This window comes from Hyperolius riggenbachi, chromosome 2, assembly GCF_040937935.1.
Source record: "Hyperolius riggenbachi isolate aHypRig1 chromosome 2, aHypRig1.pri, whole genome shotgun sequence".
NCBI classification, from domain to species: domain Eukaryota; kingdom Metazoa; phylum Chordata; class Amphibia; order Anura; family Hyperoliidae; genus Hyperolius; species Hyperolius riggenbachi.
In genome coordinates, this window is record NC_090647.1 from 402,605,752 (window position 1) to 402,630,375 (window position 24,624).

Below are 24,624 nucleotides of genomic sequence, written 5' to 3' on the forward strand. Positions count from 1 at the left end.
CTGTCTACCTATGCTCCGGCCACCTATTACTGGCTACACCTATCCCTGTCTACCTATGCTGTGGCCACCTACTACTGGCTACACCTATCCCTGGCTACCTATGCTGCGGCCACCTACTACTGGCTACACCTATCCCTGGCTACCTATGCTGCGGCCTCCTACTGGCTACACCAGGGGTGCCCAATAGGTTGTTTGCGATCTACCGGTAGATCGCGACCGCCTATTTGGTAGATTGCGTCATGTAACATTTTGCGGCTGTCAGAATCTACCTACACTATACCTGGCTAACTATACTGAAGGTCCCTGCACCTAACTACACTATACCTGGCTAACTATACTGAAGGCACCCACACCTAACTACACTATACCTGGCTAACTATACTGAAGGTTCCTGCACCTAACTACACTATACCTGGCTAACTATACTGAAGGCACCCACACCTAACTACACTATACCTGGCTAACTATACTGAAGGTTCCTGCACCTAACTACAGTATACCTGGCTAACTATACTGAAGGTTCCTGCACCTAACTACACTATACCTGGCTAACTATACTGAAGGTTCCTGTCCCTAACTACACTATACCTGGCTAACTATACTGAAGGTTCCTGCACCTAACTACACTATACCTGGCTAACTATACTGAAGGTTCCTGCACCTAACTACACTATACCTGGCTAACTATAACTGAAGGTTCCTGCACCTTCTGTTTCTGTACCCCCACTAGTATAAGTGTAGCCAGGTCTGTTCCCCCAACAGTATGTGTAGCCAGGTCTGTACCCCCCCCCTAGTATAAGCATAGCCAGGTCTGTACCCCCACTAGTATAAGCGTAGCCAGGTCTGTTCCCCCACTAGTATAAGTGTATCCAGGCCTGTACCCCCACTAGTATAAGTGTAGCCAGGTCTGTTCCCCCAATAGTATGTGCAGCCAGGTCTGTACCCCCACTAGTATAAGCGTAGCCAGGTCTGTACCCCCACTAGTATAAGTGTAGCCAGGTCTGTACCCCCCCCCCCCTAGTATAAGCGTAGCCAGGTCTGTACCCAAACTAGTATAAGTGTAGCCAGGTCTGTACCCCCCCCTAGTATAAGCGTAGCCAGGTCTGTACCCCCACTAGTATAAGCGTAGCCAGGTCTGTACCCCCACTAGTATAAGCGTAGCCAGGTCTGTACCCCCACCCCACTAGTATAAGCGTAGCCAGGTCTGTACCCCCCCCCTAGTATAAGCGTAGCCAGGTCTGTACCCCCCCCCTAGTATAATCGTAGCCAGGTCTGTACCCCCACTAGTATAAGTGTAGCCAGGTCTGTTCCCCCAATAGTATGTGTAGCCAGGTCTGTACCCCCACTAGTATAAGTGTAGCCAGGTCTGTACCCCCCCTAGTATAAGTGTAGCCAGGTCTGTACACCCACTAGTATAAGTGTAGCCAGGTCTGTTCCCCCCCCCCAATAGTATGTGTAGTCAGGTCTGTACCCCCACTAGTATAAGTGCAGCCAGGTCTGTACCCCCGCTAGTATAAGTGTAGCCAGGTCTGTACCCCCACTAGTATAAGCGTTGCCAGGTCTGTACCCCCACTAGTATAAGTGTAGCCAGGTCTGTACCCCCCTAGTATAAGTGTAGCCAGGTCTGTTCCCCCACTAGTATAAGTGTAGCCAGGTCTGTACCCCCACTAGTATAAGTGTAGCCATGTCTGTACCCCCCCACTAGTATAAGCGTAGCCTGGTCTGTTCCCCCACTAGTATAAGTGTAGCCAGGTCTGTACCCCCACTAGTATAAGTGTAGCCAGGTCTGTGCCCCCACTAGTATAAGTGTAGCCAGGTCTGTACCCCCCCACTAGTATAAGTGTAGCCAGGTCTGTACCCCCACTAGTATAAGTGTAGCCAGGTCTGTACCCCCCCTCCCCCCTAGTATAAGTGTAGACAGGTCTGTTCCCCCACTAGTATAAGTGTAGCCAGGTCTGTACCCCCCCACTAGTATAAGTGTAGCCAGGTGTGTACCCCTCCCCCCCCCACTAGTATAAGTGTAGCCAGGTCTGTACCCCCCACTAGTATAAGCGTAGCCAGGTCTGTACCCCCACTAGTATAAGTGTAGCCAGGTCTGTTCCCCCACTAGTATAAGTGTAGCCAGGTCTGTACCCCCACTAGTATAAGTGTAGCCAGGTCTGTTCCCCCCCCCCTAGTATAAGTGTAGCCAGGTCTGTACCCCCACTAGTATAAGCGTTGCCAGGTCTGTACCCCCACTAGTATAAGTGTAGCCAGGTCTGTACCCCCCCTAGTATAAGTGTAGCCAGGTCTGTTCCCCCACTAGTATAAGTGTAGCCAGGTCTGTACCCCCACTAGTATAAGTGTAGCCAGGTCTGTACCCCCCCACTAGTATAAGTGTAGCCTGGTCTGTCCCCCCACTAGTATAAGTGTAGCCAGGTCTGTACCCCCACTAGTATAAGTGTAGCCAGGTCTGTACCCCCCCACTAGTATAAGCGTAGCCTGGTCTGTCCCCCCACTAGTATAAGTGTAGCCAGGTCTGTACCCCCCCCAGTATAAGTGTAGCCAGGTCTGTACCCCCACTAGTATAAGTGTAGCCAGGTCTGTTCCCCCCCCCCCCAATAGTATGTGTAGCCAGGTCTGTACCCCCACTAGTATAAGTGTAGCCAGGTCTGTTCCCCCACTAGTATAAGTGTAGCCAGGTCTGTGCCCCCACTAGTATAAGTGTAGCCAGGTCTGTGCCCCCACTAGTATAAGTGTAGCCAGGTCTGTGCCCCCACTAGTATAAGTGTAGCCAGGTCTGTACGCCCCCACTAGTATAAGTGTAGCCAGGTCTGTACCCCCACTAGTATAAGTGTAGCCAGGTCTGTACCCCCCCAGTATAAGTGTAGCCAGATCTGTACCCCCACTAGTATAAGTGTAGCCAGGTCTGTACCCCCACTAGTATAAGTGTAGCCAGGTCTGTTCCCCCCCCCAATAGTATGTGTAGCCAGGTCTGTACCCCAACTAGTATAAGCGTAGCCAGGTCTGTACCCCCACTAGTATAAGTGTAGCCAGGTCTGTACCCCCACTAGTATAAGTGCAGCCAGGTCTGTACCCCCAGTAGTATAAGTGTAGCCAGGTCTGTACCCCCCCCCCCACTAGTATAAGTGTAGCCAGGTCTGTACCCCCACTAGTATAAGTGTAGCCAGGTCTGTACCCCCACTAGTATAAGTGTAGCCAGGTCTGTTCCCCAACTAGTATAAGTGTAGCCAGGTCTGTTCCCCCCCAATAGTATGTGTAGACAGGTCTGTACCCCCCACTAGTATAAGTGTAGCCAGGTCTGTACCCCCACTAGTATAAGTGTAGCCAGGTCTGTACCCCCACTAGCATAAGTGTAGCCAGGTCTGTACCCCCGCTAGCATAAGTGTAGCCAGGTCTGTACCCCCGCTAGTATAAGGCCCCGTTCACACTTGCGGTTTTGCAAAAACCGCACCGGATGTCCGGACCGCACCGGAGCCGGATCGGACCTGAACCGTACGGTTCCTGTCCGGATCCGGTCCGGATCCGGTCCGGTTGCATACGGTTTTCGTGCGGTATGAACACGGTTGCGGTCCGGATCCGGATTCTTAAAGAGATAACAACCTGTATAAATACCTGGGGTTCTGGGAGGTCAGCAGAAGCTCTGGGGTCATTGTTGGAGACAGCTGGACGTGTGGAGACCATCCTTGGATACAGAGACTGCAGTTGGGACCATGGATCCAGTCATTTTTTACGCTTATTACCTGGGAATTCTCTCCTTCCTGTTGTTTACCTACTACTATGTGGGGAGAAGGCGTGCTCCTCGCAGGAGATGGTGGGTGCACCCTCTACTAGCCAGGAGGCAGAGGAAGGGAGAGTTCCAGGCCCTCTACCGGGACCTCAGACGACACCCACAGAAGTTCTACAGCTACACTCGGATGTCTATTCCCCTGTAAGTATATAGGCCTAAATACACCAACCCCCACCATTCCTAAACACCCCACCCTCACCCCCACAACACCTCATCCCTGTATACCTAGCTAAACACACCACCCTGACCCCCACACCCCTGTATACCTAGCTATACACTACACCCCCACCCTCCACAACACTCCCAAACCTCTGTAAACACACCTCCCCCATCCTCCACCCAACACCTTGTCCCACAACATACTTTACAGCTTCTTCCTTTACATCTCCTGACAGGTTTGATACCCTTTTGGAGATGGTGAAGGATGACCTTAGGAAGAAGGATACCACGTTCAGGAGAGCAGTCACACCACAAGAACAACTACTCATCACACTGAGGTATGTAAAAACAAATTTTTTTATTGCAAAAACAACCACTTTCCAACATGGAAACATTCTTCCAACATGGAAGACAAAAAAATAACATATCTATGGTATAGCCCGGTCAGTTTTAAGGAACACCAACCACCAACTTTGTGCTGGAAGAGTTGTAGGGCATAGCTGCCCAAGTGTCTTTCGGGGACACCAGGCCCTAATAAATTGAAGTGCTTCAAAAACCTAACCACTGGCACAGGACCCTCTGAGCCATGGATGAAGGACACAGGTCAGTGAAAAGGCTAGGCCTCTCACCGACCAGTCAAGGTGTCCTTCACCCATGGCTCCAAGGGTCTTGTGCAAGTGGTTAGGAACAAGAACAAAGTGAGGAGCAAGAGGAACCGATGGCAGAGGTGCATGACTACAGGTGCAGTGCAACAGGCACAAGGTTGTGACCCAGGTAGTGTCTTTCGGGGACACCAGGCCCTAAAATTGAAGTGCTTCAAAAACCTAACCACTGGCACATGACCCTCTGAGCCATGGATGAAGGACACAGGTCAGTGAAAAGGCTAGGCCTCTCACCGACCAGTCAAGGTGTCCTTCACCCATGGCTCCAAGGGTCTTGTGCAAGTGGTTAGGAACAAGAACAAAGTGAGGAGCAAGAGGAACCGATGGCAGAGGTGCATGACTACAGGTGCAGTGCAACAGGCACAAGGTTGTGACCCAGGTAGTGTCTTTCGGGGACACCAGGCCCTAAAATTGAAGTGCTTCAAAAACCTAACCACTGGCACATGACCCTCTGAGCCATGGATGAAGGACACAGGTCAGTGAAAAGGCTAGGCCTCTCACCGACCAGTCAAGGTGTCCTTCACCCATGGCTCCAAGGGTCTTGTGCAAGTGGTTAGGAACAAGAACAAAGTGAGGAGCAAGAGGAACCGATGGCAGAGGTGCATGACTACAGGTGCAGTGCAACAGGCACAAGGTTGTGACCCAGGTAGTGTCTTTCGGGGAGACCAGGCCCTAAAATTGAAGTGCTTCAAAAACCTAACCACTGGCACATGACCCTCTGAGCCATGGATGAAGGACACAGGTCAGTGAAAAGGCTAGGCCTCTCACCGACCAGTCAAGGTGTCCTTCATCCATGGCTCCAAGGGTCTTGTGCAAGTGGTTAGGAACAAGAACAAAGTGAGGAGCAAGAGGAACCGATGGCAGAGGTGCATGACTACAGGTGCAGTGCAACAGGCACAAGGTTGTGACCCAGGTAGTGTCTTTCGGGGACACCAGGCCCTAAAATTGAAGTGCTTCAAAAACCTAACCACTGGCACATGACCCTCTGAGCCATGGATGAAGGACACAGGTCAGTGAAAAGGCTAGGCCTCTCACCGACCAGTCAAGGTGTCCTTCACCCATGGCTCCAAGGGTCTTGTGCAAGTGGTTAGGAACAAGAACAAAGTGAGGAGCAAGAGGAACCGATGGCAGAGGTGCATGACTACAGGTGCAGTGCAACAGGCACAAGGTTGTGACCCAGGTAGTGTCTTTCGGGGACACCAGGCCCTAAAATTGAAGTGCTTCAAAAACCTAACCACTGGCACATGACCCTCTGAGCCATGGATGAAGGACACAGGTCAGTGAAAAGGCTAGGCCTCTCACCGACCAGTCAAGGTGTCCTTCATCCATGGCTCCAAGGGTCTTGTGCAAGTGGTTAGGAACAAGAACAAAGTGAGGAGCAAGAGGAACCGATGGCAGAGGTGCATGACTACAGGTGCAGTGCAACAGGCACAAGGTTGTGACCCAGGTAGTGTCTTTCGGGGACACCAGGCCCTAAAATTGAAGTGCTTCAAAAACCTAACCACTGGCACATGACCCTCTGAGCCATGGATGAAGGACACAGGTCAGTGAAAAGGCTAGGCCTCTCACCGACCAGTCAAGGTGTCCTTCACCCATGGCTCCAAGGGTCTTGTGCAAGTGGTTAGGAACAAGAACAAAGTGAGGAGCAAGAGGAACCGATGGCAGAGGTGCATGACTACAGGTGCAGTGCAACAGGCACAAGGTTGTGACCCAGGTAGTGTCTATCGGGGACACCAGGCCCTAAAATTGAAGTGCTTCAAAAACCTAACCACTGGCACATGACCCTCTGAGCCATGGATGAAGGACACAGGTCAGTGAAAAGGCTAGGCCTCTCACCGACCAGTCAAGGTGTCCTTCACCCATGGCTCCAAGGGTCTTGTGCAAGTGGTTAGGAACAAGAACAAAGTGAGGAGCAAGAGGAACCGATGGCAGAGGTGCATGACTACAGGTGCAGTGCAACAGGCACAAGGTTGTGACCCAGGTAGTGTCTTTCGGGGACACCAGGCCCTAAAATTGAAGTGCTTCAAAAACCTAACCACTGGCACATGACCCTCTGAGCCATGGATGAAGGACACAGGTCAGTGAAAAGGCTAGGCCTCTCACCGACCAGTCAAGGTGTCCTTCACCCATGGCTCCAAGGGTCTTGTGCAAGTGATTAGGATCAACAAAGTAAGGAACAAGAGGAATCAAAGGCACAGGTGCAGGACTACAGGTGCAGTGCAACAGGCACAAGGTTGTGACCCAGGTAGTGTCTTTCGGGGACACCAGGCCCTAAAGTTCAAGTCCAGCAAAACCAAAAGTTAAAAAGCCCTGTGATGGTATCCTTCCTCCGAGGATCGGAGGTATTCAGAGGAGCATGTCCAGGAACAATTTGACTTTTTTTCAAATTGTATCGGCACCACTACTAGAAAAGGTGGGAGTTGCTGCCTGGAAATCTGGACTCTCTTGGGTGCTGGTCGTGGATGAGCTGGACCCTGACAGCGGTGGCCCATATTGACTGCCTCTGTAGCCGGTGTACATCTGTGATGATTGCCAGGTGGGCACCGCTGTTGGTTGTGGGGGTCTAAAAATTGGTGGTTGCAATAATGGCGTGTCCATGTGCTGTTTAATCACCTCCAGCAAATTGGAATGGCACGCCATCAGGTTTTGTGAAGGCACCTTTTCAAGATATGGTATTAGAGACATCACAGTGTGCAAACACGGGTGTGCCTGCAATTTCAGTAGTTCCTTGCTTTGTTGATGCATTTGCTGCATCATGTTCTGCAGCTGGCCCACCGACTGATGATGCTGCGCACGCAGTTGGTCGATTTCTCCTCTGTGCATCTCATGCATCATTTTAAGCTCGTCCCTGTAGTGCCCATGTACAGCGTCGAGCTCACATTGCAGTGTAGTGATGTGGGACTTGTACTGCTCCATGATATGGCCCCTGTCCTCATCTTGCAACTGCCGGGTTATGAGAGTTTGGTGGCTCTGAAGAATCCCGAGAAGTCCGGAGACAGCCCCGGACATCTCGGACTCTGTCTCTCTCCTTGTTGGGGGGAGGGTACCTCGACGCCTCACTGGTGTGGTGGTCCTCACTGGTGGTGTGGCAGCATCTTCTGTCCTCTGGCCTGTGTCGGGGTTGCCCTGCGCGCTGGTTGTGCTGCAGTCTCTCGGTGCTCCTCACTTTGTTCTTGTTCCCCTGGAGCTTCCATAGCGGTCGATTGTGGAGGTTCAGCTTCTTCCACACTCGGTCCTGCAACCTCAACATCCAAGCTCTCTTCTGCCAAGTCATCATCAAAGGACGGAGTTGTGATTAAGGACTCCCTCCTCCTACTCCTCGCCTCGGGGCAATAGGTTACATCGGCGACGTCATCATCCACCAAGCTCTCCTCACTGCTGAACCGTGCCTCCTGGGTCGGTTCCTCTTGCTCCAAATTGTCTTCAGTCCTGTAGATAAAAAAAATATTTATTGGTGTGCCAAACAGCATGTGGCGTCAATTCACAGAGCTAGCAAACACTAGCAATCACTTTATCACCAGTTTCTACCCAACATTTGATAAAGCTTGTGAGAAAAGTTCGCTAGCCATGGGAATTGAGGCCATAGCAATACATGGCCGAAGTCATGGTAATGAGCTCTCAGTTCCTGCCCACAGTAGTGGTACTTACAGTCTAGGTTCCAGGCTTGCATTGATGAAAGACAATTGCTTGGCAAATTGGTAGTCTTTTTGTCGCCTTCCCCCGCCACTGCCACTTCGTTCGGCAAGTTTTTTCTTCCGTAGCCATTTCACATATGCATCCCGTATATTGCGCCACCTTGTCTTGTACCTTTCTCCTGTAACGACATGAAAAATTGATTTCGATTATTTCTCTTGTAGGTACATCGCAACTGGACAAACATATACATCGCTACATGTCACATTTCGTATTGGGAAGAGCACGGTGGCAGGCATCGTCGTGAGGACTTCGAGGATCCTTTGGACGCGACTGAGGGCCAGATACATGCCTGTGCCGGACACCACGAAATGGGAGGAGATCGCCCAGGGCTTCTGGACCGAGTGCAAGTTTCCTAATTGTGTTGGCGCACTGGATGGGAAACACATCCGGATTCAGAAACCCGTGGGGAGTGGCAGCCATTATTTCAACTATAAAAAATACTTCAGCATTGTTCTAATGGCAGTGGCAGATGCGGACTACAAGTTTGTGTACGTGGATGTGGGGTCGTACGGTAGTTCCAATGACTCTGGAATTTTCCAGCGTACGACCCTTTGCCGGCTGATGGAGGAAGGCAGACTGCGTCTCCCCCGTGACAGACCCTGGCCTGGGACAAGGGCACCGGCCTACCCCTATGTGTTTGTGGGGGACGAGGCCTTCGCCCTGTCCGACCATGTAATGCGTCCGTACCCAGACAGGGGACTTGATGCCAGCCAGCTACACTTCAATGCTCGGTTGAGCCGTGCAAGGAGAATGGTGGAGTGCACATTTGGGATCCTGGTGTCAAAGTGGAGGGTGTTCCACACGCCCATGCTGCTGAAACCGGGCAACGCAGTTGTCGTGGTGAAGGCAGCATGCATCCTCCACAACTTTGTGCGGCAGGAGGAAAGAGAGACTCCGGAACCCCCGAATGTGCTTCCACTAATGCCCCTGCGGAGGTATGCAACCAGGCCAAGGGTAGTGTCACTGCGGAACAGGGACCAACTGAGACTTTATTTTACCACACCACCTGGACGAGGGTGAATGTTTGGTTTTTAATTTGTTTTGTTGAAATGTGTTTATTTTGGAGTTTCAAGTTTGAGTGATTTTAAATGTATTAATTTTTTACAATAAATTGATGTATAATAATTGGTCATTGTGTATGTTTTATGTGCACAGGTGGGGTACATCGCAGGTGGGTGGGATACATCACAGGTGGGTGGGATACAGCACAGGTGGGTGGGATACAGCACAGGTGGGGTACAGGTGGGTGGGATACATCACAGGTGGGATACATCACAGGTGGGGTAGAGGTGGGTGGGATACATCACAAGTGGGGTACAGGTGGGTGGGATACATCACAGGTGGGGTACAGGTGGGTGGGATACATCACAGGTGGGGTACAGGTGGGTGGGATACATCACAGGTGGGGTACAGGTGGGTGGGATACATCACAGGTGGGATACATCACAGGTGGGGTAGAGGTGGGTGGGATACATCACAGGTGGGGTACTGGTGGGTGGGATACATCACAGGTGGGATACATCACAGGTGGGGTACAGGTGGGTGTGATACATCACAGGTGGGGTAGAGGTTGGTGGGATACATCACAGGTGGGGTAGAGGTGGGTGGGATACATCACAGGTGGGGTACAGGTGGGTGGGATACATCACAGGTGGGGTACAGGTGGGTGTGATACATCACAGGTGGGTGGGATACAGCACAGGTGGGGTACAGGTGGGTGGGATACATCACAGGTGGGTGGGATACAGCACAGGTGGGGTACAGGTGGGTGGGATACATCACAGGTGGGGTACAGGTGGGTGGGATACATCACAGGTGGGGTAGAGGTGGGTGGGATACATCACAGGTGGGGTACTGGTGGGTGGGATACATCACAGGTGGGATACATCACAGGTGGGGTACAGGTGGGTGGGATACATCACAGGTGGGGTAGAGGTGGGTGGGATACATCACAGGTGGGGTACTGGTGGGTGGGATACATCACAGGTGGGATACATCACAGGTGGGGTACAGGTGGGTGTGATACATCACAGGTGGGTGGGATACAGCACAGGTGGGGTACAGGTGGGTGGGATACATCACAGGTGGGATACATCACAGGTGGGGTACAGGTGGGTGGGATACATCACAGGTGGGGTAGAGGTGGGTGGGATACATCACAGGTGGGGTACTGGTGGGTGGGATACATCACAGGTGGGATACATCACAGGTGGGGTACAGGTGGGTGTGATACATCACAGGTGGGTGGGATACATCACAGGTGGGGTACAGGTGGGTGGGCCACAGGTGGGTGGGCCACGGGTGGGTGGGCCACGGGTGGGTGGGCAACACGTGGGTGACACAAATCCATAGCAAAAGTTGAATACATCACAAGCTTAAACCACAAGCCCCCCCCAAAAAACTTCTAGTCAACATACCCTCTGTGCCTTGCTGTCTCTTGCTCAAGTTCTCAAAGTCCTCCACATACAGCTTGGCAATTTTTTTCCACAGGCCTCTGCATTTTTTGATGTTGCTGTGGTCCGCATCCCCCTTGTCCCACAGGGCTGGTACCTGCTGCACCTGTAGGATGAGGTCTTCTGATGTGTAGGGCCTCACCCCCTCGCTATCAGACAGATCCTGCTCCATATTGCTGCCAAAGAGCTCCAGCATGAAGTCACTGCTGCTCCACTCTGTAAACGCTGGTGCCATGTGGTCCCCATCCAAAATGGCCACCATACCATAGAGTCAGCATAGGAAGTGTGGTACAACATCCGGTTTTTATAGCCAGTGTGTTGTGCGCTCTCCGGTTCTCATTGGTTTCCATTGGCCGGATGCAACATTCCGGCTCCGGTCCGGATACGTCAGCCGGACCAGCCGGACCAAAAAATAGCGCATGTTGGAACGGACGCCGGAGTCCGGATCCGGTCCGGCTCCGGTCCGGACGAAACGGACGCATGTGAACGGTCGCATAGACTTTCATTGCTATGCCGTGCGTCCGTTTCGTCCGGTCCGCATGCGGTCCGGCTCCGGCACGGCTCCGGCACGGCGATTCCGGATAGCAGCCGCTAATGTGAACCGGGCCTAAGTGTAGCCAGGTCTGTACCTTTTTTTCTCTGAAAAAGAGAAAAAAAACAAGCAGTAATGCAAGAAATTAGATAAACTTTTGCAAACATTAGAAACATTTTGGCTACTTTTTCCTGTCTGCAGCTACAGCAGAAATCCGATCTCTGCAGACACAAAATGTGTGCTCTGAAATCACCCTGCTTTTGTGATGTAAACACAGCTGTACTGAGTCGCACAATGATGACATAAGACAGTGTACTGTTCCTAGTATACACCCCAGTGGGAGTGTCTGAAGACTCTGGGAGGAGGGTAGCTAATGAATAAACAATGAGCAAGAGGAGGGAGGGGGGAAAACCAGAGTCAGGGTGGATATGATGTCAGCATTATCTAAGCAAGATGGCCACTGCCTGGGAAAGGATTTTCTGCTTTTCCTTTATAAAATACACAGAAATCATAACGTGGATAGCGCAATACATCTGTTATGTAAGTAGAACTAGTAATTATCTACTTATATATGTGTTTTTTATTTTTTGGTTAGCATGGGTGTCGCTTCCTCTTTAAAGCAAGGACCTCCAAGGTGGTGTTTTCTGAAATACTGCCAGTGCCACGTGCTACATCTGAGAGACAGAGGGAGCTTAGGGAGTTAAATAAGTGGCTGAGAAATTGGTGTAGGAAGGAAGGGTTTGGGTTCCTGGAGAACTGGGCAGACTTTGCAGTCGGCTACAGGTTCTACAGCAGGGATGGGCTGCACCTTAATGGGGAGGGTGCAGCTGCATTGGGGGGAGAAGATGGCTAAACGGTTGGAGGAGATTTTAAACTAGGATCTGGGGGGAGGCGGGAGGATAAAGTCTCAATACCTAGACAAGATGAGGTAAAAAGACAGTGGGAACCTAACATTATGGGGGGTGGGGACAGTGTAAAGATTAAGGAGGTTGGGAAAAATTCAAGTAGCCCATTTCATGTAAACAAAATTGGTAAATGTGGTGGTAAAAATATAAAGTGCATGGTAACCAATGCTCGGAGCCTTGCAAATAAAATAGACAAACTAGAGTTCATTCTGAATGACAAAGGCTATGATATTGTGGGAATAACCGAGACATGGATGGATGAAAGCCATGACTGGATAGCTAATTTAAAAGGATACAATGTGTTTAGGAGGGATAGAACAGGGAAAAAAGGTGGAGGGGTTTGTCTCTTTGTTAAGAATTCTCTTACAGCTGTCCTCAACGATGAGATGGAGGAAGATTGCGAAGATGTGGAGTCAGTTTGGGTAAATATTCATGGTGGAAATAAAAGTTGCCAATTGCTATTGGGGTATGCTACAGGCCACCTCTTATTAATGAAGCTGCAGAACTGCGATTACTACAGCAGATTGAAAAAGCTGCAAGTAAAAATGAGGTCATAATTATGGGCGACTTCAACTTTCCAGACATTGACTGGAGTATTGAGGCTACCCATTCTGGTAAAAGCAGCAGATTTCTGGCAGCACTACAGGACAATTACTTGACTCAAATGGTAACTGAACCAACTAGGGGAAATGCGTTACTGGATCTGATCATGTCTAATAGACCAGATAATGTATCAAATGTGCAAGTTCAAGAACATTTGGGAAATAGTGATCACAACATGATAACGTTTGATCTGGTGACTGATCGGCCACGGGGCAGCGGGACCACTAAAACTATGAATTTTAGAAAAGCAAAGTTCAATCAAATTAGGCAGGCACTAAGTTTGGTGAACTGGGATAATGTACTACAAGGGGAAGACACTGAAGGGAAATGGCAAGCTTTTAAACTTATACTCAATCAATATTGTAGTATGTATATCCCATATAGAAACAAAATATCTAGGAATAAAAAAAGGCCTCTATGGATGAATAGAAAGGTTAAAGATAAAATTAAGAGGAAAAAGAATGCCTATAAGGTCTTAAAACAGGAGGGGACCAAGGCTGCACTAAGCAATTATAAGGAGTGCAATAAAAATTGTAAAAAAAGAAATTAGGCAGGCAAAGATTGAAGCTGAAAAACAAATCGCTAAGGATATCAAATCTAACCCAAAAAGTTTTACAAGTACATTAACTCTAAAAAAAGAAAGGTTGACTGTATAGGACTCCTAAAGGATGAGGGTGGGAACTCAATGGTGGATGACCAAGGTAAGGCAGAGTTAATAAATGCTTTCTTTGCTTCTGTCTTCACAAAAGAAACAGCACTGTTGAAAACTACAGAGGCGGAAGAGTCTCAATCTTCTAACTGCAATATTAAATACTTAACACAGGAAGAAGTGAAGGCAAGACTAAATAAATTAAAAATAGACAAGGCACCTGGCCCGGATGGCATGCATCCTCAGGTCCTAAAGCTGGCCATACACTGGCCCGATTTGCGCCCGTTTCGACAGCAGATTCGATCACTGGGATCGAATCTGCTGCCAATCGTTCACGCTACACGCCGAATTTCGATCCATTTCATCCGATCCCATCGATCGCGCCGTGCGGAAAATAACCGTCGATCGCCCGCGGGTAAAGAGCGCATCGCTAGCAGCGTTCGAGTGCCCGACGCAATAGAGCCCGCATACATTACCTGCTCCGCCGGCGCGACTCCAGTCTCCCGGTCACCGCTGCTCTGTCTGCGCTCTGGTCTCCAGGTCCGGCATGCCTCACTTCTTCTAGCCCGGCAGGAAGTTTAAACAGTAGAGCGTTGTATGCAGGCGGGCGGGGGCAGCAGCAGCAGCAGCACCACCACAACAGATTGTGAACGGTTTCAGGCTGAAATCGGTTCACAATCTGTTTGCTGTAAAGGTAGCTATACGATCACTCTCTGATCAGATTCGATCAGATAGGGATCTGTCTGTTGGTCGAATCTGATGGCAAATCGACCAGTGTATGGCCACCTTAAGGGAATTAAATTCAGTTATAGATAAACCCCTTTATCTTATCTTTTGGGACTCTCTTGCAACTGGCAGAGTCCCAGTGGATTGGGATTATTTAAGAAGGGCAAAAAATCAGATCCAGGAAATTATAGACCTGTAAGCTTAACATCAGTTGTATGCAAACTATTTGAGGGGTTACTAAGAGATACTATACATGACTTCATAGTAGAAAATAATCTTATTTCTCAGCATCAACATGGGTTTACTAAAGACAGGTCCTGTTTGACTAACATGCTCAGCTTTTATGAGGTAGTGAATGCTAATATGGATATTGGGAATGCTGTAGATGTGATATACTTGGACTTTGCAAAGGCCTTCGACACTGTTCCCCACAAAAGTCTGGTGCAAAAGTTGAGGATGCAAGGACTAGGGAAGAGTCTGTGTTCATGGATAGGGAACTGGCTAATGGACAGAAAACAAAGAGTTGTGGTCAATGGATCGTACTCAAAATGGGAGACTGTTAGCAGTGGGGTCCCACAGGGGTCTGTTCTGGGTCCAGTGCTCTTCAATTTATTTATTAATGACCTAGTAGATGCAGTAGTGAGCAATGTTGCTATTTTTGCAGATGATACAAAATTGTGCAGAATAATCAACTCTCAGGAAGATAGTGTCATATTGCAACAGGATTTGGATGGGATGGCTATATGGGCACATACATGGCAGATGAAATTCAATGTTGACAAATGTAAAGTCATGCATTTTGGACGTACTAATGGTCTAGCACCATACAAAATAAATGGGATACAGTTGGGGACATCAAACTTGGAGAAGGACTTAGGAGTACTCATTGACAACAAGTTAAATAATCGTACTCAATGCTAAGCAGCTGCAGCTAAAGCTAACAAAATTTTGGGATGCATTAAAAGGGAAATAAAAACTCGAGATGCTAGCATAATATTGCCCCTGTTTAACTCTCTAGTAAGGCCACATCTGGAATATGGAATTCAGTTCTGGGCACCACATTACAAAAAAGAAATTGCAGTTTTAGAGCAAATGCAGAGATGAGCAACAAAATTGATACGTGGGATGGAAGGTCTCACTTATCAAGAAAGGTTAGATAAAATGGGTTTATTTAGTCTAGAGAAAAGACGCCTTACAGGGGATCTAATTAACATGTATAAACACATCAGAGGGCAATATAATAGCTTGGCGGATGAGCTTTTTGTCCCTAGGCCTTCTCAAAGGACTAGAGGACATGATCTGCGCATGGAGGAAAAACGTTTTAGCCATTTATTTAGGAAAGGGTTCTTTACAGTAAGAGTGATTAAGATGTGGAATGCATTGCCACAGGAAGTCGTTATGGCAAACTCTATACCTGCATTTAAAGGGGGCTTAGATGCTTTCCTTGCGTTGAAAGACATCCATGGCTACAATTACTAGGTAATGCCTAATGATGTTGATCCAGGGATTTTATCTGATTGCCATCTGTAGTCGGGAAGGAATTTTTCCCTTTAGGGGCTAATTGGACCATGCCTTGTAAGGGTTTTTTCACCTTCCTCTGGATCAACAGGGATATGTGAGGGAGCAGGCTGGTGTTGTACTTTTTACTGGTTAAACTCGATGGACGTACGTCTTTTTTCAACCAAAATAACTATGTAACTATGAATAAGACAAGCAGCCAAGTTCAGCACAGATTACAGCAGTGCCAGTCTGTCAGTTAAGTAGGTTAAAGACGAAAAAAGTATATAGAAGGAAAATATGGTGATAATTCCTGGAGAGACATAGTGGAATCTGAGAGCCCCACTTCCATAATCAGGGGACCACCAGATGTCCATCACCTCCTAGGTAAATAGGTATAGGGAGTCAACCCTATGTAGAGGAAAAAAAAGTCTATGTAGGCGAGGGTAATATGAAGGACTAAACTGATATTTAGATAGCCACCTTCATCCAGGTTACAAAGTAAAAGCAAACCCCTAATCCACTTACAAAGTGTAATGGGGCCCCTCTTCCATAAATAAATTATATTCATTCTTTTCATGTCATTGTAATCCTTTTTTCCCCAATGTGACACCTAAAACCCAAAACAAAATTCCCCTCTATGTCTTAGCAATTCCTCCTCTTTTTTGTTTTAAAGCTTTTTGGAGAATAAAGGTGGCCATACACTGGCCCGATTTGCGGCAGTTTCGACAGCAGATTCGATCACTGGGATCGAATCTGCTGCCAATCGTTCGCGCAACACGCACCCGCCGATCCGATTTCCTCCCGAAATCGGATCGGTCCGTCGATCGCGCCGTGCGGGAAATTACCCTCGATCGCCCGCGGGTAGGGAGCGCGTCGCTAGCGGCGGCCGATCCGATCAGGTATACATTACCTGAGGCTGGCTCCCGGGCATCCCGTCCGTCACTGCTCCTGTCATGGCGCCTCCGGCATCCTCGCATAACTTCCGCTGTCATGCCAGTGACAGCGGAAGTACAACTAGAGGGCGCTCTATTTGAACTTCCGCTGTCACTGGTGTGATAGCTTAAGTTCTATGCGGATGCCGGAGCCGGAGGTGCCACATGACGGGGACATCACGCCCGGGAGCCAGCCTCAGGTAATGTATACCGGCGGGGGGAGCGGCGGTAGCACCACCACAACAGATTGTGATCGGTTTCAGGCTGAAATCGATTCACAATCTGTTTGCAGGAAAGGCAGCCATACGATCCCTCTCTGATCAGATTCGATCAGATAGGGATCTGTCAGCTGGTCGATCTGATGGCACATCGACCAGTGTATGGCTGCCTTAAAGGTGGCCACACACTGGCCGAAATGGCCAGCAGATAGATCCCTCTCTGAATATTATCTGATCAGACAGAAGGTATCTATAAGCTCAATTGCCTCCACACGCTGCACACAAATTTTCAATTGATTTCAGCATGAAATCTTTAAAAATCTGTGTGCCTACTGGGTTACCAGTCCCCCCTGTGGTTCTCACATGGTGCTAGTTTCTGCTGGTCTAGGTCTCTGCTCCTACCCGCCGACTGCTCCTCTTCACTTCCATGTCCCTGGGCGCATGTTTAGCGTAATGCAGGGGACAGACATTAAGGGCACTTTGACCCTAGTATCTATACTCTACATTACGTCACACAGGCGTCTGGGGACAGGAAGTGAAAAAGACGGAGTAGCCGAAAATGCAGAGAATGAAGAGATACTTTGATGATACATAGATTATCAGAAAATAAAGCCAGCGCTCACCACATGGGCTGCATTTGAATGACTTATCGCCTCATGTGCACCACTTCTACAGCTCAAATACACACTCCGTAATCAAACAGATGCAAAACATATACATAACTAAATACTTACCATGCAAACAGGAAAGCACAATGGGAGCTGCTAGCCTGGTAGTTACAAATTTATGCCAGTATTGCATTGTTTGGATGCGGGCGTGCATTTTAGTCCAGGAGGGGCGGTGTACACCACAGCGATTACCCATTCAACTATTAGGTCAGGGATGCGCAGCCTTTTACCCATATTTTGTTTACATAGTAGATCATACTTCATTATTGGGGAAACCCATTTTTACCTTTGTTATCCTGGTTTCAATATTTCTACATATAGAAGGATATTAAGTATGCAGCCATGCCCTCTCAGTGATGATGCCAATTATGTAATTTTCCCAGAGCACTGATTTCTGCTCAACAGACAGGAGAAAAATAAGTCAGCAGTTAGGGCCGGTTCACACGAACGTCTGCCATCGTTATTTTCTGTCGTTTAAACGACGCGTTTTAACCGCTCGTAATAGATTTCTATGAGAGCGTTTATGTTAGTATCGTCTGGCAGCGGTTTTGGGAGTTTTTTTCAGCGTCGAGGTTGATGACGTTCTTTCGGACGCCTCATGAGACTTCTATTGGCGGCTGCGTTTGGCAAACGTCAGCGGTAAACGCATACAATCGCCGTCGAAAGCACGTGAACGGTTGTGTTGAAGGTTGTAGGCGTTCTGGAGGTATCTTGTTGACAGGAAATAGACAGGAAATAGACCAGAATTCATAGGGAAGGGTGTTGACAGGAAATGGACCATAATCCTCTAGTGCTAAGGACACAGAAGGAAGGAGAGATGGCGCAGGTGTCTCTGGAGAACACTGTGGAGCTGGGCAGACTGGTGGACCTGATCCAGAACAAGCCTGCTATATGGGACACAGGCAGCGCTGAGTACAGCAACAACATACAGAAGAGCAGGGCATGGGAGAGTGTGTGCCTGTATTTTTTCCCTGATTACCATCGTCGGTCTGCAGCCACCAAGAAAAAAATGAGTGAGTTTACACTTTGTGGTTCCTTATTTCGTTGTGCACGAGTATTTGTAATGTTCTATTGTTTTTTAAAACTTGAGCCTTGGTATATCTTTTTGTGCAATCCAGCTAGCCAGCCGAACTGTTGTGCAAGGTTGTTAGGCCTGAGAATGGGGAAATTTGTCTTATTATACTGTGTGCATCATGTTCAACCATGCTTCATTTGCTATCTCTAGGCTGTTGCACATGTCTTCCAAAGCTTTTTGGGGTTTATTTGGTATAGTGCATTTTTTTTGATTTTTTTTTTTTTTGTTATTATTATTGGAAGGGTGGTGTGTGGTAAGGGGTAAGAGAGTGGTAATGTCTGATGAAAGTATGAATTTGTATTGTTGTACTATTTATGCACAATTTTGACATTGGTGTTTCAATGTATTTACAGTGAACATTGTGAAAACCAAGTGGAAATCCTTGAGAGATAGATTCAAGAAAGACTTGAAGGTGCATCGTGGTTCCAAAAGTGGGCAGGCTCCATCCAAATACAAATTCCATCCGATGTTTGAAAGCCTGATGTTCCTTGTTCCGTCGCTGCAAACCAGGGCGTAAGTGTGATTTTAACGATTACCACCTAATCAATATGTCTTTCTCCATAGTCATGTCATCTTTCATGCGAATGTGGTCGAATTTTTTTTTTTTTTATTTTTGTTTTCCATAGTACTTCTGGAAACATGGGATCGGTGCGTCGTGAGGAGGAAGAGCATGACAGTCAGTCTTCTGTACAACCTGAGGATTCGTTTTCTGGACAGTCAGCAAGTGAATCTCTACGCGATGTTGGTGTGGAGGAGCAATCAGAGTCTTCCTCTGTGTATCAAGATCATGGTGAGGATTGTCTCTCTCCGCTAGCTATAACTCCTCCCCCATCTTCACCCGTTTCTGTAGCTGCTCGTGCCCCTGTGAACCCACCCAAAAGAAGCAGAGGTGCTGCCAAAAAAACCACAGATAGTAATAATGAGGAAGTTTTAAAAATGATTAAAGAGGTGTCAACTTGTGTAGAAAATGCTATGAGGCCTAAAGATGACATATCCTATTTTATGCAGTCCTTAGAATTGGATGTTAGAAAAGTACCAAAACACAATTTGGGGAAGTTAAAAATTGATTTTTTAAAAATTGTTGATCTTTACCTACAGCCAGATGTTCCTTTGCAAAGACAACCAGACACACAGCAATATGCTCCACCTCTCAACCAATCATTAGCATCAAATCAAAACCCAATTGCAAACTATAGTGCCATGTATCCTTTCACCACATCCTCATCTCAAACCCCATTTTCTTACAACAACTATCCGGGCCACTGTATTCCTTATATGCAACCAACACTGGCAAATACTTCAAGATCACAGCGCGGTCCTACTCAAACATCCCCTGTGGATTTTGGTACTGCTGAGGCTCTAGGCTCTTCTTTACAAATGTTGTCCAGATCCTCAACTCCCATAATTGAGGATGTGTAAACTGCTGAGTATTACAATAGTACTGCATTGGTGTTTAGTATATTACATAGTATGTATAGTATAGTATTTATGGTATAAGTTGTGGTATACCAGTTTTTTCCGTTAAGTTTATATAATTTTACCTGGTCCATTGCAGTTTCTAGGCTAAAATGCACCCAGGGCGAGGGTGTAAAAATTGCGCCCCCCCCCCCCCCCCGAGCAAGGTATGGGTGCCCGCAGTATAGTTTTGCCAGGTCTAGTTGCACTTAGTATAGGTCCCCCCAGTATAGATAGCCAAGAATAGGTACCCCAGTATAGGTAGCCAGGCATAGGTGAGCCGGTATAGTTGCCCACGCTATAGGTTAGCTAGGTAGGTGCCTCCAGTATAGGTAGCCAGTATAGTTGCCCCCAGTATAGGTTAGATAGGTAGCTGCCCCCCAGCGTAGGTTAGATTAGGTAGGTGCCCCCCAGCGTAGGTTAGATTAGGTAGGTGCCCCCAGGATAGATTAGATAGCTAGCTGTCCCCTATAATGGAGGGGGGAGCCGGAGCCGCGGGGAGGGCAGCCCGACCTCTCCCTCCCTCTCTTCTCCCGGGTGCCCTCCATGCTCCCCCCTCAGATGCAGAGCGAGCAGCCGGGAAGCGCTGTTTACAACATACCTCCCTGGCTCCAAGCGCTGCTCTCTCGCCGCTGGTCTGTCTCCTCTCTCTGCATAGATGCGGATACACACGCGGCTTCCTGTTTAGCAGCATGTGTATCAGCATCTATGCAGAGAGAGGAGACAGACCAGCGGCGAGAGAGCAGCGCTTGGAGCCAGGGAGGTATGTTGTAAACAGCGCTTCCCGGCTGCTCGCTCTGCATCTGAGGGGGGAGCACGGAGGGCACCCGGGAGAGGAGAGGGAGGGAGAGGTCGGGCTGCCCTCCCCGCGGCTCCGGCTCCCCCCTCCATTATAGCGCCCTCCACCAAACAGCGCCCCGGGCGGTGGCACGCCACGCACGGCTGAAGAAATGGGCCTGACCTGGTCACATAGTCTAAGCAGTGCACATACTATTGCAACCTGTATTTGACAGTACCCTTATCTGTCCCATTGTTACCGTTATTAAAATTACATAATTTCTTAGTGTGTGAAAAATATAACATGTACTTGCCCTCGGGCTTCCTCATTCTACTGGCAGTAGATCTATCCACCGCTGCCACTGCACATTTTTTCATGAAGGGCACTCTGCGGCGATGGACAGATCATCTGCCAGTGGATTGGGGAAGCCCCGGGCAAGCACATGGTAATTTTTCACCACTACGATACTTCCAACCTATGCGGGTATAAAAATGTCCCATCATACACATTTTTATACTATATATCATATATATAGTTAGTATATACGTCCATATAATTGCAGTATATATAGTGCCCCCCCCTGTATACAGGTAGTATATACTAGTGGAGTGTTTGGAACTGCAACCCCCCCCCCCCCCCGCCTGCACACACACAACAGTCCTGATCTCTGTGTCTGTCCAACCACCCCCCGCCCCCCCGGTCAACGCCACTCTATCCCCATGCAGCTCTCTGAGATTTGTTTGATAAAATCCCAAAGGCACATTGAACATACCTTCGTGTTCTAGTGAGGCGATAATTAAACCCACACTCTGTAATATCCAAATCTCTCTTTGAGAAAGGCTTCATGAGGTTTGTATACAGCGCAAAGGCCTCATCTCCTACAAGTACATGTGGGAAAGGCTGTCCACCATCACTAATGGGACAGGGGATGGGGAGATTTAATTCCCCTGCATACAATCAATGACCAATACTGCTAATAAAAAAAAAATACAAGGCAGCCACAGATGTTATCTAAATTTTTATTGTGGAAAACACAATTATATATATATAAGAGTATGTTCAAGTAGTAAATATAGTATGTTGTTCACAACTTTACAACTATTTTATCTAACAGTTTTTACCTGTTGTTTATAGAAAAAACTTTACTGCAGATATCAATGTGATAATACATTGTAATAAAAAAAAACATGTTTTGGACATAATCTATACGTCTACATTCTTGGTTTGTAACATATTAAAATCATGTTTGCCGGATATCAGCACTGGTGTGAAACAGTCCCTGCCAGGTAAAGTGTTGTCTCTGTACCTCCTTGGTTGGAAACAGTTCTGTTGAAGACTTGTGGTACAGACACAAACTAGGCACAGTGGGGGTGGGGTGGTGGTGATCAGCACTGGTGTGAAACAGTCCCTGCCAGGTAAAGTGTTGTCTCTGTACCTCCTTGGTTGGAAACAGTTCTGTTGAAGACTTGTGGTACAGACACAAACTAGGCACAGTGGGGGTGGGGTGGTGGTGATCAGCACTGGTGTGAAACAGTCCCTGCCAGGTAAAGTGTTGTCTCTGTACCTCCTTGGTTGGAAACAGTTCTGTTGAAGACTTGTGGTACAGACACAAACTAGGCTCAGTGATCAGCACTGGTGTGAAACAGTCCATGTCTATTTTTTTTTTAAAATCTTGCTGTACTGAAATGGTATTGAACCTTCGCGAGACACAAAGTAGTTAGCAAATCTGCCACGTACATCTCCGGCTTCATTGCTGCCTCTACAAGAAACACTCTGAGTGTCTGTGAAAGGATGATCTGGGACCTCATCTGAGTTAATGCCTTCTTTCATGCGTACATAATTATGGAGAACGCATGCGGCCTTCACTACATTATCCACATTATCAGGTGTCATGATTAGTGTAGAGTGGAACACCCTCCATTTGTTTGATAAAATCCCAAAGGCACATTCAACATACCTTCGTGCTCTAGTGAGGCGATAATTGAAGACACGTTTTCTAATATCCAAATCTCTCTTTGGGAAAGGCTTCATGAGGTTTGTATGCAGAGCAAAGGCCTCATCTCCTACAAGTACATGTGGGAAAGGCTGTCCACCATCAGCAATGGGACAGGGGGTGGGGAGATTTAATTCCCCTGCATACAATTTCTGACCAATACTGCAGGAACGGAATATGTGAGAGTCTGCAGTACTCCCATAGGACCCCACATCCACTGCAATGAACTTGTACTGTGCATCAACCACAGCCATAAGCACAATTGAGAAATACTTCTTGTAGTTAAAATATTTAGAACCGGATCCTGTCGGTAGCTGGATACGTATGTGCTTTCCGTCGACGGCACCGACACAATTTGGAAAATTTGCTTTGGCTTTGAAGCCTCGGGCTGCCTCTTTCCAGGTATCCTCAGTTGGTTCTGGCATATAAAGTGGTTGGAGTACCTCCCAAATCCGACGGCAAGTGTCATGCACTATCCCATGTATAGTTGATCTTCCCAACCTAAACTGATAATGCAATGAGGCAAAAGACTCCCCAGAAGCAAGAAACCTGAGGAGGAGGAGGAAAATAGTATTAAAATACACAAAAAATACGAGTTGGACACAAAAGTATAAAAAAACAAACACCATAAACAAGAAAAAACCTGACTCACCGTAAGGTCAGCAACAGTCTTTCGGCTGGACTGACCGGCATCCGCATGTTGGTGCGCTGTCTCCGAATAAGTGGCGACACCAACATCAGGAGTTCATCGAATGACGACACAGACATCCGAACATAACGGTGAAACTTCTCGGGGTGTCTTCTTAAGTCTTTATAAAGGGCCATAAAGACACCCTTAGTAGACCTCTGAGCTGTTATGGGATGTACCCATGTACGATGACGCACAACCCTCTGAGGCGAAGACCGCTTCATCAGAAGCATCCTCAAAGAAAGAAGCTTCAGCTGCAGCAGACTAGCCTCACTCTGATCCATATTGAAAGTCAAAAACGCAATTCCTGGGGACAACTACCAGAGCTCAAAGCTTTTTTTTTTGTGTGTGTTTTTTGCTTAGATAAGATAGACTTATCTGACCTTCACAGACCAGCAGATGCTGGTTATAATGAAATTTATGTTCCAATGTTACAGCTGTATGCCTCTGTCAGTGTTTGATGCTTTTTTGTTGATTTATGTATATGTCCCATTTACAGCTTTTTTGAACTCCTGTATAGCCTGAGGAAGCGGTGCTGTGGCCCGCGAAACGCGTTGCATCTTTAGGAGTTACACTGTTTAATAAATGCATTCTACTCTACCTCAGAGTTTTGTTTTCCACTGCTAGACGGAGGTAAGTCCACCTTACCTTCCCTCTTTTTACTGTTTTTAAATAATAGTGTTTTTACTCTTTTTGGCGCCTCTGTTCTATCTGCGTTTGATACATATTACTTATCCACCCTTGGTGGAGGGGTACGCCCCCTTTTTTTTTCTCCTGTCTACAGAGAGCGACTTTTATACCCGAGTGGGGTCGGGTACCAATTCTCCCCACCTGCCTTTCAAGTGGTTGCCTGCTGGTGACCCTTTTTTGTGAGTATATTTCTGCACGAACTATCTAGACAGATTTTCTCTGTTAAAACTATATCGCACTATTGGGCTCTCGGTGCCCTGTTTTTTCTTTTGTCTCTGTGAGGAAATTGCAGGTCATAGAGTTCAAAGTTTTTAAGAAAGGTTCATACCAATGGCAAGATTTAATGGATGACAACCTTTGTGCAAATACTTACCCAAAGCTTTTTAAAAAATAAGGGTGTATACCTCTCACCACCAAATATACTAAGCAGTCACACCAGGAATATGGATAGC

At 47.7% G+C, this 24,624-nt stretch overlaps 2 protein-coding genes across 2 annotated transcripts; both read right to left on the reverse strand.

Annotated features, from left to right (window-relative positions):
• Nucleotides 1-7,384: 7,384 nt before the first annotated feature.
• LOC137544509 (uncharacterized) lies at nt 7,385-16,888 on the reverse strand. The gene is made up of 3 exons (XM_068265594.1): nt 16,586-16,888; nt 8,260-8,425; nt 7,385-8,040 (listed from the first exon to the last, which is right to left on the reverse strand). Exons 1-3 carry the CDS (start codon nt 16,665-16,667, stop codon nt 7,686-7,688), a joined length of 603 nt encoding a protein of 200 aa, XP_068121695.1. The 5' UTR covers nt 16,668-16,888; the 3' UTR covers nt 7,385-7,685.
• Nucleotides 16,889-21,512: 4,624 nt separating this feature from the next.
• On the reverse strand, nt 21,513-23,562 carry LOC137545147 (uncharacterized). Its single transcript, XM_068266258.1, has 3 exons — nt 23,447-23,562; nt 22,499-23,343; nt 21,513-21,679 (listed from the first exon to the last, which is right to left on the reverse strand). The coding sequence occupies exons 1-3, from the start codon at nt 23,560-23,562 to the stop codon at nt 21,513-21,515; spliced, it is 1,128 nt and encodes a 375-aa protein (XP_068122359.1).
• Between the last annotated feature and the right edge of the window lie 1,062 nt (nt 23,563-24,624).